Source organism: Haliotis cracherodii, unplaced genomic scaffold, assembly GCF_022045235.1.
Source record: "Haliotis cracherodii isolate W230 unplaced genomic scaffold, xgHalCrac1.p SCAF_1, whole genome shotgun sequence".
NCBI classification, from domain to species: domain Eukaryota; kingdom Metazoa; phylum Mollusca; class Gastropoda; order Lepetellida; family Haliotidae; genus Haliotis; species Haliotis cracherodii.
This window is the reverse complement of record NW_027266264.1, coordinates 76,665,955-76,688,262: the sequence shown is the minus strand read 5'-3', so window position 1 is coordinate 76,688,262 and position 22,308 is coordinate 76,665,955. Positions and strand designations below refer to the sequence as shown.

The 22,308-nt window shown below is 40.1% G+C and overlaps 1 protein-coding gene across 2 annotated transcripts in view; it reads left to right on the top strand.

Moving 5' to 3' along the window:
• LOC139476196 (furin-like protease kpc-1) overlaps nt 1-22,308 on the top strand; it is a 222,526-nt gene that overhangs the window by 76,208 nt on the left and 124,010 nt on the right. For both annotated transcript variants that reach the window (XM_071259401.1, XM_071259392.1), the window contains exon 3: nt 6,017-6,103. In XM_071259401.1, the coding sequence (XP_071115502.1) occupies nt 6,017-6,103 (87 nt within the window). The remainder of the gene's footprint in view (nt 1-6,016; nt 6,104-22,308) is intronic.

Genomic DNA, 22,308 nt, shown 5'->3' with positions numbered 1-22,308 from the left:
AGACAGGATGTTAATTACCTGTGGATTATCTCTGGAAGAACACATCTGTGGGAATAATAGGGCAATTAGTTTGCTTTTGCTTGGAGTACATTTGTAAATGAATGATTTTAACTGTCAACAAGTTAATGTTGTGTATGGACCTCCTCTTTTGTAAGGATCACATGCACCATCTGCTCACATGGGTCGTCTCAACACAGTATCCCCGGGGCTTGATGACAGATGGATGTCAGAGGTGCTTCTCCTAATGGAGCTTTAAAAGGGGTCCTGTGAATAATTTTTTAAAAAAGAACTGCCAAAGTTGACATGACTACTCTAGGCCACCCATGTCCCCAGCAGTGCCTTAGATGACTGGGCCACCTATCTCCCCAACAGCACCTTAGATGACTGGGCCACCCATGTCCCCAACATCACCTTAGATGACTGGGCCACCCTTGTCCACAACATCAGCTTAGATGACTGGGCCACCCTTGTCCACAACATCAGCTTAGATGACTGGGCCACCCTTGTCCTCAAACATCACCTTAGATTACTGGGCCACCCATGTCCCCAGCAGCACCTTAGATGACTAGGCCACCCATGTCCCCAGGAGCACCTTAGATGACTGGGTCACCCATGTCCCCAGCAGCGCCTTAGATGACTGGGCCACCCATGTCCCCAACAGCACCTCAGATGACTAGGCCACACTGGTTAAATGCAAAGTGTCAATTCCTCTAAAGCTGTCAATTTAGGCACATCAAGAAAAAAGGTTAGGTGTTTCAAAAGTTAAACTGACAAACGGATGTTATAGAGCAGGAAGAAGTCCGGTTGAGCTTTAAAAAATTGTTAAATATCAAATATGTTTTTGAACCCCCAAATGCCAGGTGAGCTTCAGTACCTCCCGACACTATGTAGATTGCTGTTCCTTCCCTCATGTCTCCTCTAATTATGTCAAGGCTACACTGTAGTGTAATATGTATGCACTCATTTCTCTGTTGTTGCCTATCGATTTGCTACCATTTCTTGCTGTGCTTTTACTCTTTCAATAGGCAATTATTTATGATATATGTTTTCCGATATAAACTCGGGTTATGATGTATGCCATTAGCATCCAGTGAAGGTTGTACAGTTGGTGGCCACAATTTCAATATCATTTCCCCTCATTATTCTCTCTCCCCGACATGAGTCCCATGTGTCCTGCGTCTTTACATTATTTCCAATTGATTTTGCTGTGGGTGTCTACTGTAAGACAGCAACTATATTTTAAAGAAGGAATTTTCCTGATATTTCAAATAGGTTCTCTGTTGACCCAGGAACCACACAGATTCTGCCCTTCTTATGGCTCATTATTGAGGGCTTTATGTAATGTTTTAATTGATTCTGTCTTGATCTATGGCGGGGAGACTTCTTCTGGTGAGGCGAGCTACAGAAGTCGAGTACTATTTGTTTAGGCCTTTTCTAGCTGATAGCTTCTTGCTGGGTCCACTTGAAGGCTGGAACAGACGACCCAATTAACCTAGCCTCCAGCCCCCCCTAGTGGCAGTCACAAGAACTACACTTGATCCTACTTCTGGAGAGATGCACATCAAGAAACCATTTGCAATCTTACCTTGTTTGAATTTCAGACTGTTCAAAGATGTTTCCAAAATGAACATTTTTTTTATAATTTGAACGAACATCCAATACATTTGTGATGGTTGCGTATGTTACATGTTGATGATACTTGACCACAGCATTCAAGGCTTAGGTCTGGCAAACAGGTTTCTGTCTTACATTTGTTCATCGATATCTGATTCAGAATTAAGTTTCTGTTTTTGATGATTTGAAATCAATGTATACTTTTAGGAAAATAGTGACAAGATTATAGCTTGTAGTACAGTTGTTGTTGGGAGAGGTTCAACATAATATTGGAGGGCATGGGTGTCCCAGTCGTCTGAGGTGCCGTTATTCTCTGTGCAGAGTTGTGTCTCTTGGTCATGCCAGAAACCTATGATTGTGGGTTTGAATCCCGGTTCGGCCCCAATTACGTTCCAAGGTTTGTCAGCACCATACCCGTGGGTTTCACCATAGTGGTAAATGTCTGAGACCTGCATCACTTCGGGCTTTCCTCCCACATTAATCTGACATGCCATGATATAACTGGGATACTGTTAAAAGCGGTGTTAATCCTAACTCACTCACTCACTCAACATAGTATTTAAGTAGTATGTAAGGTGGTTGTTTGTACACATGGTAGTGTAGTGGTTTAAACCATTCACCCCGTCAGGCCGAAGGCCTGGGTTTGATTCCCAGTGTCCTAAATAACTGCCTGTCCACCTGCCTGACTGTCTGGCAGATAATTTTAAGACTAATTACATATTCAGTTTTATCACAACTCTTTGTAGATTCTCAAGTAATTGTTTGCATTATATCAACTGAATCAAGACACTATTTATCTGTTATTTTCATGTGATTTTTAAATATTTATTTTGTCTGAAATGTGGGCAGGTATCTTTGAAGATGGGCAGGCAACACTTGAGGCTCACTTGCTTGACCAGTGTGATGTCATTGGCTACCATGATGTGACAATCAAATAACATCACTAATCTAACTGGCACTTAAGCTGGTTGGCTGTACTTTTAACACTAAAGAGACTAAGAGACTGGTCATTACTGTTTACATAGCGAAAAGGTTGTAGGAATGATTTGGAGTGATAAATACCCCCATGTCTTTGATATCAAACATATCAACTCTCGTCAATAAAGTTTTCAAATCCTCAGTCAGGCCCAGAGTTTTAAGCTTTCATCTTCCAGAACTGGCTTCCACAGGAGATATCATTCAGCAAACTTCAGTTTTGAACATTTATCAACTTGAAAAATTTGATAGAAAAAACACACTCTATGAGATTCTCTCAATATGCTTCTGTCAGCAGTAGTGCTTCATACTGTAGCTGTATCTTAGCGACTTAGTCTCAATCAGACAAACTGGTGATTGATAGCATAAGCAACAATCCGTACCAACACATTGACACACAATCAGGCAAGTCACACATTGCAACTAGTCTGTATCCCAGTCCTTGCCATATTATTTTCCCTCCCACCATGCTCTTTCTCTAACGCTGAAGCTCTAAATGAAGTAAGTGTAGATTTTCCTCGGGTTCTGAATCACCCATCTCCCTGGGGGTCCTTTTTTATTTAAATGGAGTTATTTGTTTTTATCAAAATTATATGTTTTCAGAGACTAAGCGTTAGTCTAACATTGCAACCACCTGACCGGATTTTAATCACCTGGTGTGTTTGTTTGTTGTTTGACGCTGCACTCAGCAACATTCCAGCTATATGGAGGCCGTCTGTAAATAATTGAGTCTGGACCAGACTCTCTAGTGATTGACATCATTAGTATCAATCTACCCAATTGGGACACGATGATATGCATCAACCAAATCAGCATGCCTGACCACCAAATCCCGTTAGTCTCCTCTTATGACAATTATGGTCACCTTTTACTGCAAGCATGGGTTGCTGAAGACCCTTAATCATCTGGCACTGTTACTGTTACTGGCACTGGCACTGGCACTGGCACTGTAGTCAGCATGGGTAATGGGAACCAATTCTGACCAGACACCACCCAAGGGAGAACAGCTATCCTATAACCTTAACTGATACCATTATGTTAAATTCCCTCCACTCAATAAATAAATAGACTCAGCCAAATGCAATAAATAATCCAGCTTCTATAAAGTTATGGTACCAAGAGCACTAAGACTCTCAGGACAACTACAACCTGAGGTGCAGTGACCAAATCTTTAGTCCAAGAAAGTGTCAGTCTGTCCTTGCTAGAAGGGAACTAATGCTATGTAAGATTGAGGAATGCAAATCAATTTAGCTGAACAGAAAGAGAAGCTGTTGAGGGGATATGTAGCTTACTTCAAGTTATACACTGGCCCAACATCATTATCAGTGTAAAATATACCGCCAGGAGGCCAGAAGGGTGGCGCTTTTTGGCGCTCTTCCACTGATCAATAGTGGAACTCTCCTGGAAAGATACAGACAAAGTCTTTGAAACCTATCACCCAAATCATGAATTTGATTTTTGAAAGTGATGGGAGAAAATTGCTGAATTAATAGTTTTTTGTGCTACTTCAAAAGGCTTAAGTCTTTTTATTGGGAAGGCTTGTGGGCAGATTGACATCAGCAACAGGGCAACAGATACGATAGTGTGCCGTTCCAACCAGGTTAAAAGTGACCTAAAATGTTCAAAATGGCTGGAACACTGGTGGTAATTGATCTGGTATTTAGCCTTGGGGTTGTGGCTACAGTGTTCCTGTTCATCACACGCTTGGTGCCAGCTCCGAAGAGGAAGTAAAGCCTTGATCTATTGATCAGGAGGTTGCTTGTGCATTTACATCTAAATAAAATGAGATTTAATATAACTTTAAGGGCTTGTTATGATGCTCAGCCCTTATTTTTTCTATTTCTGGAGAAGATTAAATAATGGTAGAACAATGGTAGTGATGCTTTTACTGATAATTAAGGAAGTTACAGTGTAAGCTGTGTCCTAAAACCATAAAGGCACCACAGTTTGCCATCCGACGATGCATCCCTTAAGTGTGCCAGAATCGTGTGATCATTGGTTTGAATCCTGACTCGTCCCAGTTTCTTGGTTTGTCAGAACTAGTAAATGGCTGGGACTGTCACTTTGGTCTCTTCCACGTTAAACTGGCACATGGTGATATAACTGAAACGACGTTCAAACAGTACTCATTCACTGTATGAAGATGCATCCTTTAAGTGTGCTAGAATCATATGATCCATACCAGTTATGATTCTGGGTGGTCAGAGCCATACCCTTGCTCACTGGTCTAGGACTGTATCACTCTCTGTCCATAATTAGCGTGCTCATGGAGATGTAGACTAAAAACTAGTCTCTGAAATGAACATATCGTACATAAAAACAGTTGTTCAGTTATCTTAATAAAAATATAATAAAAAGGAGCCCAGTGACTCTCTTCATACTGCATTGATCTAGACTTGCCAAACACTATAGACTTGCATGGGCTGTATTTGATATATATTTGTATCAGGGTCTGTAAGACAGACTGATGGAGATGTAACTGAAGTAGTATTCAAAGCAGCATTCAACATAGGTCACTCACTCTCAAGCCATACACTCACACACGCTGACACTCAAATGTACCTTTGTCAGTACTGTTAATACAACTCAACAGTCGCATGACTAAATATGAGAGACAGTGCCAGATAAATTGTACTTGACCATGCAAGAAGGTCATGCCTCCAACTCCTTTACATGGCTGATTAGGTGTAAATGTTCCCCAGCAGTGCAAATTGTCCTCTAGCATACAAAAACTGTGGTTGCCTTTTCCATACTGTCCCTACTGTCTGATTAATTTAGTTGTAATAGTCTTGACTAACATCAACAACCCATCCTAATCTATCCAGGGTACTATATCTCATTTCTAATATTTATACGTACCACCCTTTACCATTCTCCACTAAAACTTCATTTTGGATGTGACGTTACCTATAATCTCGGACTTAGTACAGAATTCCACTTGCACATGAGTGTAATTTGACTGGAATGCTATTTATAGCATCAAGTAATAATAATAATAATTATTATTATAATGATAATAATAAAAATATAAATAATTAAATAATAATGATAATAGTGCATTAGATTCCATTCACCAGGTGGATGCTCATAGCACTACTCTATTATTGCCCCGATCAATGGATCAGTGTGCACTCGATTGGCATTCTCAGCTCCCTGGGGAGTATACAACCCAAACCGAGGCACTTGAAGGTTAACAGCCACATTACGATCTCATCCTACCGGGTACCCACTCACATGAATCAGGCTTCAACGAACGAAGCTGCAGCAGCAAATGGGACCAGTGTATTTATCATTATAGAATGTATGTATTATACTCTGCATAGACAAGTGCTAAACCCCATTCTTCCACACACTTTGTTGCACAAGGAGTTATTTGTATTTTCATTTCAACCTGAAATTCTTGTAACCCATCTTCATCTGTTTCCAGGTAAGATGGATTGAGCAGCAGAAGGCCAAGCTGCGTGTCAAGCGACAGTCATTTAATGATCCAAAATGGAGCATCATGTGGTATCTGGTAAGTGCCTGGCTATTTCGTCATCACATGTTTCATAATGACTCTTGTGAAACGACATAAATGAGACCAATTTGTTTGATTTTTGGTGATAATGTTGTCTCAGATGTTATGCTTTTGAATTAAAAGAAAATAAATCATCTTGGGCTTTTGGTTTCTAGCTTTCATGTAGCTCATTGTAAAGACAGGGCTACAGACAATTGCTACTCTCAAACTTGTCAAAACCCGGAAGGACTAGTTTTTTTCAACCAAAATCTTGTTACGATACGGAACCATTAGCAAAATGCCAACGGTTATGATTTTGGCGGAAATATTACAATATTCTTCTCCAAATTTCACCAATACAATAAAGTGTAATCTATTGTGACTTTTTTCGAAAAACATCATGAGGAATTTAGATAAGTTATTGACCTCACTGCTTGGAATTGTCACCATTGCAACTAAGTAATCATCAATTGATTGTCACATGTTTTATCATGTGATCAGAAGCTTATCAGAGATGGAATTGCTATTGTTTTACCCCAATTATCACATACATTCCTAATTGCTGAAATCTTTGCTTGTCATCTTTGCACATGTCTGAAATACTCAGTCTACTGGTTAGTTAAGTATTATGGTGTCGCCCCTATAAGAGAGAACAAAATGGTGTGTGGATCAGGTGTCCACAATGGCGACACAGTATGGAAAGCATAGGGATTAGGACCACCTTGGAAGACTAACCCAGAGGTAGATCCAGAATTCTGAAAAAAATTTGCTCACCCCCCAAGTCAAGAAATTAAACCTGGATTTGACCAACGCAGGTTGTTGACATGTAAGATGTGTCAAAGAAGCGGAATGCTCACCCCCCAAGTCAAGAAATTAAACATGGATTTGACCTACGCAGGTTGTTGACATGTAAGATGTGTGAAAGAAGTGGAATAATCACCACCAAAGTCATGAACTTAAACACATGGTGGGACAAACACACAGCTTGTTGAAATGTAAAATATCTGAAAAAAGAGAAATCACACCAAGGTCCCACCGTTCCTCATCTGGGAAGTATGACAAAACAGTAATTTAAACCCATCAAGCAAGAGAACAACCAGTCTCGATCATCCGACAAAACAGATTCCATTGGGCGCAAAATGACTATAAACTATATGAATGGATCCCTGAAAGTCAATGATGACCAGGTGTTCATAAATATATAAATATAGGTAATTGGCTATTGCATAGTGTCCCATTCACTTCCAGGATATAACTGGAATATTGCTGATTGCAGCATTACACATCATTCACCTCCTGTCTCCCTCAGACTAATGCTGAGCGTTTCGTTTTGTCATTGTATTGGACCAATTCCACCAAAGTGATCTTGACGCTACAAAGTTTAGCCTACGGTATATGTGGAGTGTACCTGAGGCATGCTGGTCCTTGCCGTGAAGGTATCACTGTCGGTTTCACTGAACATGTTTGTGTTACGCTTATGTAATCATATTTTTGTAATCATTTACCTATGACGTGTTTGTTGAAAGGATTTGCAGATGTTTTTCATGTTTTAAGATTGCACATGTTTTCCTTAACAAAAACATGGAGAAGGTAATTTGAGAAATGTAGAACATAGTATTCCTAAACCAAGGCAGCCACAGACATATTGGAGGCGGTATTGTCTGGAAGGGATATTCCTGAGTTTACTGTAAGTAATCATTCCAACATTGAAATACCTGTGATGACTTTGGCATGCGGCTTCCTCAGTGGAAGCATGTTTCTGCAGAGTTAGGACAACAAGCAGAATCCCGAGTCCGGGAGATTTCTGGCAAAACCAACAGATGACAACAACAAATTTTGACCCTGATGTTGGTACAAGATGGAGACACAGAGTACACAATCTCTGCACTTGTATAATCAAAGTGTTCCCAAGTTGATCTTTCGACTGATGGACAACCATTTGTCAATTTTACAATTTGATTTTGGGGAAGGGGCTGATATGGGTATGTTTAAACAGAGTCTGATAGGAGCGAGATTGGTATTGAATTGTAGCAGGCACGAACTACATGGTGAGGTTAGCAGACGCCCCAGTCTTAGTACAGTTTCTGCCTAATCAATTCACAGGATTGGAAATCACTAGAAGGCCATTGGTGCCAACATTGGTTCAAGTAATGAAAAATTACAGTCTTTTGTTTTGGAGATTTATATTTCCTCCAGGCATGGAGAGAATTTTATTACCATCTTCAAAAGATTATGTATTTCTTTGAAGAAATGCTTTATTGAAATGTTATGAACAGATAAAATCCACCATAATGCAAAAACTTATCCAGTGTGGTCACTCACAACACAGGGATGTCATTTAGTGCACCAGCAGCCCGAGTGATATGGTGGCAGACAGTTAGTAGGCTATAATTTGACTGCACCTCAAGATTCCCATTATTCCTAAGTGTCTCCGAGAGCTTTATGAGAGAGAAGATCGAAGTTGTGTTGTGGGAATCTTTTTAGCTGTTTTACCATAAATATTTAAGGCACCAAAACAGAATTTGTGGATGACAAGATTTTCTCTTCTCACATTTGATAGTGGATGAAGCAAGAGTCAGCCTCATTTAGAGTGACCGACTTCTACATATCACCAGTACTTTCTGGGTGCTTTTGAGAGAGCGTGGTTGGCTGCAGTTGAACTGTTGATAAAGCACGTAACCTGAATGATCACCTCTAGGGTTCTCCTAGTAAATAAAAGGTTGACTGATGGGGTTTTTGCCTGAGATACTCCTTGAATAATGTATTGGAGCCAAACTGTAATAGTGGTAGCGGGAAGATTCTGAAGCTGAGAATGTTGACTTGCACAGCAATTCATCAAAGGGAACAGGTGAAAGATAAGAAGATGATTCTAGTCCTTCCTCGTTTCAAAATGAACGTAAAATAAGGGAAAAAATGTTGTATAAACGACATGCATCTGTTTATGCAAATCAAAAAATGTTTACATCATCAATGATATACACAAAAAATGTACAAAAATAATGTCAAAATATTCTATTTATATATTATCCAATTTCAGTAATGTTTAGATATGTATTTGAGTCATAACTTTGATTTTTCTTTTTGATTATTGTCTGTCTTGTTGAAAGAGACGTTTCAGATTGTAAGTTTAGATATTACATGTTTTATCAAATTGTTACATACAGTGTGACGAAAGTGCAACATATTTGGATTTGTTTTATTTACTAAGTGTTTTTGAGTACTATGGATGATATGAAACTCAGACAAGGCTAAGATAATTTCCATGAACATCGAGCATATGAGGATATTGTTTGATTGCAGTGTGTAAGATAAGGTACCATGAGATAAGATATTTATTGCATATGGGGATATTGTTTGATTCCAATGTGTAAGATAAGGTACCATGAGATAAAATATTTATTGCATATGAGGATATTGTTTGATTCCAGTGTGTAAGATAAGGTACCATGAGATAAAATATACATTCCACATACAAAGGAGGTACTTTCTAGCAATGTCATTGTAAAACTAGTATAATACAGGAGACAATATGAGAACTGAGTTAAAGTGTGGTTACGTTGTGCAGTGCAGAAAAATATTTAAAATTGTAGATACAATGTTGGTAAACATTATTATGAATTGTTCCTTTTTTGCAAAGTGTACCAATTCTTTGTAATGATCGAGGATTAGTTGGAGAAGTGATTCTCTTTCTTGAATATATTTGATACAAAATTTGCATAGTATTGCTCATCCTCTATGAGCTTTAAGCGCTTAGAGCATGCTTATGCAGGGAGTACTGCACCATATAAATCGTCTACTACTATACACTACATGTAGTACTGAGACTTTGTTCTTTTGTGTGTGTTTTTTTATATCTTCCAGTTTCAATCAACTGATGCAATAAATAAAAGACATTTTTCATTCCCAACAGGACATGTTTGACCTGATTCTAGAGACAGTCTTCTGTAAGATGCTTGTTGTATTGGTCTCTGTCTACAGCAAGGGCAATTTATCTTGCTCACAGCTGAATCCCTGCAACTGTATCACTCCCTGGACCGTGTCAGGACGCCATGATCTGATTGGCTGGTTTCATCCCGGAAAGGAGATGGCAAGGTCATCCCAGTTGTTACCAGGCAACACAATTGGCATCCATTGCCAAATTTCATTACAGTAATAGAAATTGTAAAGCATTATGTCAACATAGAGGAACAATAGGGATCTGTTACATTTATGATTGATGCCTGTAAGTATTAAGGGGTTCCCAACTGGTTGTGTTGGCTTACGGTGACCATGCACAGCCACTGTTCAAATTAAAACATGCACTTGAGGGTGTAAAGCTCTGCTTGAATATGGATAATATTCATTGGAAACGTAATTGCATGCAACAGGGGAGTTTGGGGATTACGGAGTTCTTTAGTGCTTGATAAAGCCCTGGTTGCAATTTTGCAAGTAAATGGTCACATTACCAGTACCTAGGGACTACCAGTGGGCAAATCACTCACGCACTTCCACTAAAGAGGAAAAGGACTTTTTCATTGATTATATGGTATGGAAAGTCACGGATGCACTGAAATATAACTAAAAATGTGTGTGAAATCACCAAGATGACTGAAGTGTATCTAGTCAATCAGGAATATTAAAATATTTATTTTTCCACTCTCTAGTCGCAAGGTTTAAAAATGTACAATGAAAAGATTTTACTTTTTTTATGTTCTGTGTTGAAACATAAAAACGGTAATGATTTGAAAAGAATTTTGTGCACAAATGAGTTTAAGAATATCAAATTTCTGAAGCAATGTAATAAGGCTGAATTAAATTTTACAGGCTAGAGAGCAAGGGATATTGATTTTTGGGGTGAAAATAATAGTGTGTTTAATCCAGATCCATCTTTCTGACGCACAGTCAAGAATGGATGAATATTTAGCTGCTGGATGTACATCTGAATGAATAACCAATATTTCTTAACATGCAAATGTTTTATCTCCAAGTTTGTAGATATGTAAAACATCCATACTCGAAGGCTCCAGAGAGTTCGGAGGAAATTATCATGTGTGATAAAGTCTGTGAATCTTCCATGAAAATTTATATGATGCAACAGTACAAGCTTGACCCAACTGAAACATTGAAACTTGGAGTCGCCACTTGCAACAGGTCATATGTGTAAAGAGTATTGCCCATAACAATGATAAGTGTGCAATCATTTTACCAAGAAACATGGCAACCCGGGCTAGGGGGAAGAACTGGATGAGAATCAATAAGATTTAGAACAAATATTCCTGACTCTTTTGCCCTCTCTATACCGCCAACTGAACAAAATCCCACCTCTGCCACCAAATATGAATTCCCCAAAACATGATTCACGCCCAAATTTGAGTCATGATGGATTGGATCATGGTTGAGTCATGGTTTTGAGGACATGGTCAGTCATTTACCCTTTGGACATTGCTGTATATCGATGCCCTATCAAAAGTGAAGTCTCAGCAGTTTGGGATGATGATGATGCAAGACTTGCCGGCCTGGAGATCACAGCCTCATAAAGGCGAGTGCTTGTTCTGTAGCCAAGTCAATACTCCGGGTGAATTATGTTCCAGCTTGCCTCATGCTGCTCATGTTGGAGCTGCAGATAATATTTTCATGAAATATTGTTAAACACAGAGCAATTTGATCTCGTGCCTGCAAGATATTTTTTTCACAAATCACAAATTGACCAGCGAGATGTATTTAAGCATTTAAGAGTGAGAAGAATATTCAGAACTGGCAGCCAAACAGCTGACACTTCACAAGGAATGCTGGGATGTTTCATCTTTGATGCACAAAACTAATTGTAGAAAGATTAGAGAAAAGTCATCGTTTGAGGAACGAAATGATCTCAGTCTTTCTTCCCTACAGCTTTTGGGAATACTCTGATATAATTTTCTTCATAAACATGTTGAAACTATTCCTAAAGTGCCCGGCAGCTCATCAATACCAGTGCCTGTCTTGAAAGCAGATATCTGAAGCTTCAGTAAGATTGGTGACTGTTAATTGAATTTAATTTAATAAACCTGACTGTAGACTCTTTGCCAGGAACAAAGACTCCTTAGTAGTGGCATTTAGCACAGATGTAGAGTGTACCTTGTTAATGTTTTAAGATTAAAAAGCATGGCGTGCCAGCTGGCACTAACTGACAACCGAGTAATTAGCATGGCATGTTAGCCAACAATAGGAATGTTAGGTTAATACAATCACCATGATTGCCTCACAGCACATGAGCTCCCACCTAAGATGTAGTCCAAAGCTGCCACTCTCCTGAAACCGACACTGACCAAAGTATCACCCCAGTAATGACTTGATGTATGTTTTGGGGGAGGGAGGACTTGTCATGAGGGAGGAACCTTTAAGATGAAAGTGAATAAGAACGTGATGTTGATTCTTCATGCCAAAGAGAAATATTTTTCTGGTTTAGCTTGGCTTGACCGAATTGAGTTCTTTGAAAGTGTAAATCCAGATGCATCTGACCTGTGTTGTGGCTCTGAAGTTGTTACACGCTGTCTTCAGTAGTAGGTTCTGGCACATACAAGATTAGTGTCTTTGTATCACTAATGTGTTATACCAGTCTTCTAATTGCGGATTAAATGTTATTCTAATCTTTCGGATCTTTCCATGTATTTTCGTACATAACTATGTTGGTTTTGTTACCACTTTGGGGAATGTGAGTTATTTTGTTTTGCATTTAAAATGTTCTTGAATTTTGATTAATTCATTTTGCATTGAAAGTCCATTTAAATACTGAAAACAAAAGATGTCAGATTGCCCAATGTTTTGATCCAGTAGATGTTACGTTCACTCCAGGCTGCACAGCTTGAAGATGTACTGGGATCTACAGTGGAGCTCCCTGCAGCTCGTACTCCAGCGTGACATGTTGCAGAAACTGATGCAAGCTGATGGGGGATGGGAAACATGATAATGCTGTTATTATGTAGATGTATACAACACTTGTGACATCCTTTCATATTAACACTATGAATTCTCACTTAAGTGGGGTGAAGTTGGAAGACTCCATTGCCAGGAGTCCGACCTGGCTTAGATTATGGAAAGAGCTTGCAGCAGCCATAAACAGCTTGCAGGTGTCTGCTGGGTGCAGGGTTTGATAGGGATGCCTGCAGGTGTCTGCTGGGTGCAGGGTTAGATAGGGAGGCCTGCAGGTGTCTGCTGGGTGCAGGGTTAGATAGGGAGGCCTGCAGGTGTCTGCTGGGTGCAGGGTTTGATAGGGAGGCCTGCCGGTGTCTGCTGGGTGCAGGGTTAGATAGGGAGGCTTGCAGGTGTCTGCTGGGTGCAGGGTTTGATAGGGAGGCTTGCAGGTGTCTGCTGGTTGCAGGGTTTGATAGGGAAGCCTGCAGGTGTCTGCTGGGTGCAGGGTTAGATAGGGAGGCCTGCAGGTGTCTGCTGGGTGCAGGGTTAGATAGGGAGGCCTGCAGGTGTCTGTTCTTAGCAGGGATAGATAGGGAGGCTTGCAGGTGTCTGTTGGGTGCAGGGTTTGATAGGGAGGCTTGCAGGTGTCTGCTGGGTGCAGGGTTAGATAGGGAGGCTTGCAGGTGTCTGCTGGGTGCAGGGTTAGACAGGGAGGCTTGCAGGTGACTGCTGGGTGCAGGGTTTGATAGGGAGGCCTGCAGGTGTCTGCTGGGTGCAGGGTTAGATAGGGAGGCTTGCAGGTGTCTGCTGGGTGCAGGGTTTGATAGGGAGGCTTGCAGGTGACTGCTGGGTGCAGGGTTTGATAGGGAGGCTTGCAGGTGACTGCTGGGTGCAGGGTTTGATAGGGAGGCCTGCAGGTGTCTGCTGGGTGCAGGGTTAGATAGGGAGGCTTGCAGGTGTCTGCTGGGTGCAGGGTTTGATAGGGAGGCCTGCAGTTGTCTGCTGGGTGCAGGGTTAGATAGGGAGGCTTGCAGGTGTCTGCTGGGTGCAGGGTTTGATAGGGAGGCTTGCAGGTGACTGCTGGGTGCAGGGTTTGATAGGGAGGCTTGCAGGTGTCTGCTGGGTGCAGGGTTAGACAGGGAGGCTTGCAGGTGACTGCTGGGTGCAGGGTTTGATAGGGAGGCCTGCAGGTGTCTGCTGGGTGCAGGGTTAGATAGGGAGGCTTGCAGGTGTCTGCTGGGTGCAGGGTTTGATAGGGAGGCTTGCAGGTGACTGCTGGGTGCAGGGTTTGATAGGGAGGCCTGCAGGTGTCTGCTGGGTGCAGGGTTAGATAGGGAGGCTTGCAGGTGTCTGCTGGGTGCAGGGTTTGATAGGGAAGCCTGCAGGTGTCTGCTGGGTGCAGGGTTAGACAGGGAGGCTTGCAGGTGTCTGCTGGGTGCAGGGTTATATAGGTAGGCTTGCAAGGGTGGGTGTTTGCTGGGTGCAGGGTTTGATAGTGAGGCTTGCAGGTGTTTGAAATGGAGTTTTAATAAGGAGGCTGTTAGTTGCCAAGTTTAATAGGGAGGCTTGCTATTGTCTGCTGGGCGTAAGATTTGATAGGGAGGCTTGCAGGTGTCTATAGGGTGCCAGGTTTTACAGGGAATCTTGTTTGTCTTTTCCAGACTTAATTATTTCTCGATGCTTTGATAATATAGCTGGAATAGAGCTGACTGCAATCTTAAACAGCACAATAACAAGTGCTACAGCTAGCTGCCCGTTTTATCTGACTATTGGTCTTTGCATAACTTGTCATCATGACATATTGACTATGTTCATTTGTTCATGTCTTATTAATGCCTCTGAATGCACTTGAAATACTTTCAACCAATCAAGATTGGCTGCACACTTTGAATATTAGTTCATGGAAGTGCTGTACATATTCTCTTGACACAAATATCCAAACTTTTCCACCAATTCTCACTATTTTAAGGCTAACAAATGTACAGAATAATTTTCAGGAAAAGGTTACATGTTACTGCTTCCAGTATTTCAAGTTTACTTTTCTTCTCTTCAGTAGAAGCCAAATTTGCAGGAAATACACTTAACACTGAACAGAGCAGTGGTTGGTCTAGCATAAATAGCCACGTGGCCGTGATCCAAACCATCCACATTTTAAATAAAAGAAGATCGCAAGCTTTTATTGTGCAGATGTTGTTATGGCGCAGGCAAGAATTCACCTTTCTCTCTTGCTAATAGACTGCCTGCTCTTCTAGCACACGTTTAGCAAATTGGTTCCACAAGTGCCCACAAGTGGCTGCTTCACGTTTGACAACTTCAAATAAGCTTGTTGTCGTTTCCACATCATACATACACTTGGGTAGAGATTTCCTGACTTCATTGTTCTCGGATTGAAATCTTTGATGGAATACCTAAGACGGTACTGCTATGTGTATATCAGTGTGATATTGATATTTGTATTTATTGGTTCTGTGACATACTTGAGTGTAACTTATTATGAAGGTGAGGTGAACTTGGGTTTAACGTTGCGTCCAAGATTATTGCACTTATATAGCGACGTGCACGCACGTGTGTGTGTGGCTGCTTGTACTAGTCTGGACTGATGCAGATTTATAGTGCTAGTTCACTGAGATGTCATGCCCCAGTTTCACCTGAATACCCCACTCAGCCACAGTATACTGACTCCGAGCTGACCAGTCCTTGGTTTAGCCCTTTAATGCCGAGCGCCAGATAGGGAATCAAGTACAATCTTTAAACTTCTGGACCCTTCTGCTCTCTGGGTGGATGCTCTCCCACTTGATCACAGAGGCGGTACCTATTATGAGACTTCATGATACCATTTAATGTGATGATGAAATTTGTATTAAATTTGGGTCTTTTACATTTTGTAAAAGTAATTTAGTTGATTTTCACAATTTCCCTGAATCAGAATAAATGAGACTGAACAGATAAGTGTCTGACACTAAATGTTATATGTTTATACCATCAATAATGTTTAATTTATTTGCTGATTTCAAATAAAAATTACACATTGAGAGATCTTTGTTAAACATACAGGAAATTGTGCTCTGCGGAATGCATTACATTTGGTGTGTGTTTGTTCCCCTATTGCTGCAGACTGGTAACACATTGTCAGTGTTTGGAATGGGCCTGTGAACATTTAGATAGATGCAAGCAGGATGAAGAGGGTGGAGCCTGGGCCAAGGTCTTACCCTTGTCATTTTGATTGCAAGGCGTCTTTTGTTATTGAGACTGAAGACGAGTCTTTGTAGGTCACTCCCTGTTTGTGTCTCTGTTGCATGTCATGTCGACACACTTAACAAATGTAACTAGAGATAGTTGAAATAAAACCAGATAAAAAACTATATGGCAAGATGCAAGCGACATTCTTGAAATATACAGAACAAAGCTATGCATATTGCCATGAAAACAATATTCCCATGATATGATACAGTATGATTGAACATGGAATTTCAGAAGTACTTTAACAATATATAACATTGGTTGAAGGAATTCTGAGGTATCTCTCTTTAATGACTCTGACTCTTTTAACCACCTTCTGAGTCATACATTGGTGTCAATAGACATTCTGATTTGTAAAATTAAGTTTCCTGACGCCTGCTTACGGATATTTTAAAGTTAAGGAGAAAGGACAGGTCATTCCAGTTAATGGAGACAAGTTTTTGTTTTTGTAAATTATTTTGTACACATTTTTGGTGACTTTTGCTTGCTTAACATGTTTCATATTTCAATACATACTTTGCCAGGTGATTGTCTTGAATCCCTGACTATCATTCTATGACAAATTACAGTAAACTACGTTTATGATGGACCTGCTTATAAGGAACTGACGGATATAACAATCTGTATTTTAGGTCCCGCCCTTTGATATATGTTTTAGTCAAAATGCTTACAACGAACTACATTTATAAAGAACTAAATTAGTGTTCCCTTTAAGTTCGTTGTGACCGTAGTTTACTGTATTTCCCAAATTATGATAAAACCTTTAACTTAAACTACATCTGGGATGGCTGATGGTATGTTGCTTCCAACGTGATATCAACATCAAGTCTGCATGAGGTAAACTGGTGTTGTCTGGGGTCCATCAGTTGGATTCCGAAAATGATTGTCTCCACAGCAAAATACCATGCAGGTATGCAGTGCTATGTGGTTTTAAAGTTGATTACTGTGGTGTGTACAATAGCACAGAGCCAAACCAGGAGGGTATATTTAAGCCAAGTGATTCACTTATTGTAACACTATAACATACTTGTTGCAAACATCTGTCTTAGATGCAGGTCTGTGGTTTGTGTAAGTTGGTTCAACCTCTAGAACAGGGACCCGGGATGAATGTTTTGCAAAGATCACATCCCACAGTGTAAGAATCTTCTGTTGGATGCCCCAGTTACATTCTTTGATCTGGGGAGACTATGTGGAACAGGAGCAGAAGCCAAAGTCGGCCATCTTTATCAGATTTTGAAAGGCAGAATGTCCTTTGAAGAGGATTCGCTCAAAGGTTTTAATGAGCTCGATAATGACAGACACTGTGCAGTTTGGACAAAAAATACTTATCTGTGACAAATACCTTCAATAATTGCCAATAACTACTGATAGAGTAAAAGGCATTGGATCCAACCTTCTAACTCGGTGTGGTGTGTTCCTGCCTTCTGGCTCCTGGAAAAACTTCTGTGTGTTTGCTGAGAATAAACAGAAAAGCTACTATCTGGCCTGATCTTTAAACATGGAAACCATAGTAATATTAAGGCTATCAATGTCATCATGCCATTTGTATATTAGAATTGGGAATATTTAGATTATTTTTGAATTTACACAGGATGTTGTGCAATGATGGAAATGATTAAGTAAATATTTTTCTTTGATTGTTTGCCGATTAGAAATGTACTCTTGAAATTGATTATTTTTGTCACAGATTGATTACACGATCATTGACCATTTGTGCTGTATAATGGACAAAAGTTTGCTCTTTCAAAGATGAATATTTACCAAGTGACTCTGAGGAACTAGATATATGACAAACTATAGCATAGGTCAGATACGTTGAATACAGTTTATCAAAGCACCTGATCCTATGAGGACCATGTGGATTTGGGCACTCACATAGTGCTTCGATTATCATAAGTTTATGTTAATTCAAAAACGTCAACACCAGACAATAATCAGTTTGATTATCTGCCTTAACAGATTCCATTGGACATAAAAGGCAAAATAGTGATGCAAATTATATGAATGGGGAAAATCAGTGATGACAAAATAGATAAATATGGAGTTACGATAGCTAAGGTCTTTGTTCGAGATCCTGGGAATTGTTTTCAAAGCGTTGTTCGCGCTACTCCCATACTCTATCATAGACTTTTGATGACCTTAGCACCATCAATGCTTTATAGAAAATGGCCCTGGTTTCATGAGAATACAAACATGCACCCACCTGTATGCATTGTATGAATGGGTTAAGGTAGGACACTGTGGCATGATAGCATACAGTTCCCATCATGGACTGATCTTTCATCAGTGGCTGCCCTGCCAAGTACTATTCATGTTATGTTGTAGTTGCTACATGATCCTCATGTTAGTCGCCTGTAGCAAGCATGGGGCACTGGAGACCTTTCTTCCCTTAAAATCCCATGGACAGAAATATGTAGAGCCTTTATCAGCTATCTTCACCACCAGCTTCTAACATGGTGGTCTTCAAAACGTGACAGGTGAGGATTGTTGCGACACAGTATGGTATCAGGATTGTGTGTTCCGATGTTATTCAAGAAACCGACATCCAAGCTAGGTGTTGTGACGCATATCTCTCATTGTTGTTGTTCAGGAAAGTAACACCTTTCAATAGGCCCAAGTTTCTAATGGTGTCTGTTTGCTGATGGTTTTTCATCTGACGAAGAGAGATCTTAACGAAAATGTTTTTTGCTGTTGAAAGAAATGTTTCATTACATGATACAAATTTGATACTTGAGTTGGAAATTGTGTTAGTGTTAAATGATGGTTTCTTCAGGAGAGTCAGGGTGGGGTGAAGTTGATATGTAGTTTCTTAACTTAAATAGCTGATTGATGAAGCGGTGTTGAAAACCAGACTCAAAGAGATTCATTAAAGAATTAAGACTGCTTTCAGAAGATGAACAGTGTTGCCTGTCTTCCTCTAAATAGTTTGTCAGAAGAAAGACATTTTTTCAAGCTTGCCACAGCAGTTTTACTGAGGTGTAATTTTCTGTTTGGCTGTGTTTGTCAATTATTTAGTGACAAATGACACAATTAGAAAAAAGAAGTGGATTCAAGGCCGAAACAAATCAATTATGTTTGAACTGAGATCAAGCGGGGAGACTTACAGTGCCTAGCTATTTAGCAGCCCTATTGTGGACTGGTTTGCTGGGGAGCATCGCCAGGAGCAATATAGGATCAGTGCATTCAGTCTGACACTTTGAATATTTGTAGTTCATATATAGTTTGGTGCTCCCTCACCACTATGACACAGACAAATTGGGGCTGTCAACGGTTGCCTGGTTCTCCCATTATGGTTTGTCAGCACCATATCCATGCCACTCACTCACTCACTCACTCACCTGCTGTGTATTTTTTAAGGCCGTTATAAGTAATAGTTAGATAATCATCTCCCACCTGCTTCAATATACCTGACATCAGTTGAATGCCCCCATGTACCTGTAGAATCACACCATGTGTTGCTCTCTTCCCTCACTTAATGAACCATGTACGTATTCCAACCAAACATTCGTGATCATATAATGATAAATCTAAATAGAGAAATAAACAAAAATAATATGCCTCCCAACTCACATTTTAAAACATTTGCATGAAAATCAAAAAAAATAATTCATTGTGTTTTAATGTCAAATTTAGTCGACAAATATATCTCTATTGAACCATGTTTATTATTGTTCAGGTCTATGTCATTTACACTGGTGAGGTTGCCTTGCCAAGCAGTGCAGGTCTTGTGTTCCTATATTTGTCCCAATGATGATCCTTGGTTTGTCTTCCGCATACTCAAGTTTGTTGGTTTCACCTAAGTGGTAATCATGCTGGGGTTTACCTCCAAATTAGACTTCTACAACTTGATGTAACTGTAAAACATGCCAAAGCCACACCTACTGCAATTCACTAACTCACCCAATGAATGAGTGCTACGAATATGAAGGTTTATGTCACAAGAGTACACCTGTATGGAATTCTAAACAAGATTCTATCTTGAGATGTTAAAAGTTGTTGGTTGTATGAAATAAAACACTACTTGAGATTTCAACAAGTGCAAGAATTATCTAATGCTAGCACAAGTGTGTTGAAATCCTAAAAAGGACAGCTGTGCGTCACAAGTCTAGGGAGTAGAACTCGACGGATATTAAGATTTCACTGCAATGATTCTGTTAAAGGCTATCTGTATTTCAAGAAAGATATCGTGTAAAAACATAATTTTATTGTGTAAATATGTCCGATTAGAACCCCCTAATTAGTTCCGTCTTTCCTCAGTTCCACAGATTGTTCTATCTGTGTTTACTTGGTCAGTTTTTGCGTTGTGCTGATAACCACAAGGGTTGTTGGTAACTTGGTGCATGTTGATAGTGTGTAGAACACAAGTGGATGAAGGCCAATTTATGGATGTTTTAATGAATCAGGCTTTATATGTAAAGGTTTCAGCTGCAGTGGCTTGTTATCTCTAGGGTGAGTCTGGGTGTTGAGGAGGGACCCAGTCCACATGGTGGGGAAGGAGAGTTGCTTGTTATCTCTAGGTCGAGTCTGGGTGTTGAGAAGGGACCCAGTCCACATGGTGGGGTAGGACAGTGGGAGCAGTGTCAGCTTGCTGTGCAGATTAATCATGTTCTTCTCCAAAATGTGCAGTTGTTTTTATAGTCAGAGTACTTGTTTTAATAGATGGTGGGATAGGCGATTGGAGTGTCAACTTGCATATTAATCATGTTCTGTTCCAACATGTGCACATTACTGAAGTCACTCTACTTTTTATCCCCTCGGCATATTATGTGGGGTGATATGGTCATCGTCTGTCTGTATTTCGTTTCTAGAGCATAACTTGAAAACCGTAAAGATTTTTAATCCAAACTTGGTGCGTGTATTAACCAGGGGCTGAAGTGGTGCCTTTTGCTATTGTGGGGGCCGGGGAGATTTGTTATCTTTTGATCAATGGGTCAGTGGTATGAGTGCTAACTTGCTGTGTGTAGATAACCCAAGTTCAACTCCAAACAAGAACAAAGTTGAAATATTAAGTTTTGGGGCTTCTGCCATTGTGTAGTTTTGGGTAAAATTGAATTTATAGATTGAAATATGTTGACTCACTGTTTAAAAAACTTTCACATTTAAGTAAAGGGAAAAACTTGATCTTAACAGTTTGACAGCTTAGTTTAACATTCATATCATTAACAGAAGTAATGGAAGGTTGTAGTTCAGAGCTCCTTCCCTTTTTTGTCTGATCCCGTCTGATTGATACCTCTGTTAGGAATTTAATCATGGGCTGAGCACTACTTATAGTGTTACACAAAAAATAGGTGATAAAAGAATCACACCTGTAGATGTGATGGATTGCATTCCTGCCAATTCTGTCAGTGATGAGTTGGCTTGTGATTGAAGAAAATAAGTCAGCCAGCCACAAACTTAGAAAGCAATCTTTCAGCTGGTTACAGGCTGTGTTAAAGGCCCTCCCACCCCCTGTAGATTTTAACTGTCGGAAGTCTCTTACTCATATTAATCATGTGTAAAAGGGGACAACCCATTAAAAGCCTGCATTGAAAGGTTACAAATATTAAAGGTTTGGGTTCAAGGGATCCTGTTGTAAATCCTTGTTGAAGAGTGCATTATTTGTAAATCTTTTGAAGGGGTTATGACTATTAAAAGCCCGTGTTGTAGGGGATGCAACTATTAAAAGCCTGTGTTGAAGGGCTTGCAACTATTAAAAGCCTGTGTTGAAGGGCTTGCAACTATTAAAAGCCTGTGTTGTAGGGGTTGCAACTATTAATAGCCCGTGTTGAAGGGCTTGCAACTATTAAAAGCCTGTGTATAAGGGCTTGCAACTATTAAAAGCCTGTGTTGTAGGGGTTGAGACTATTAAAAGCCTGTGTTTCAGGGGTTGAGACTATTAAAAGCCTGTGTTGTATTGGTTACGACTATTAAAAGTCTGTGTTGTATTGGTTACGACTATTAAAAGCCTGTGTTGAAGGGGTTATGACTATCAAAAGCATTGTGTTGAAGGGGTTATGACTATCAAAAGCCTGTGTCGTATTGGTTACGACTATTCAAAGCCTGTGTTGAAGGGGTTATGACTATTAAAAGCCTGTGTTGTAGGGGTTATGACTATTAAAAGCCTGTGTTGTATT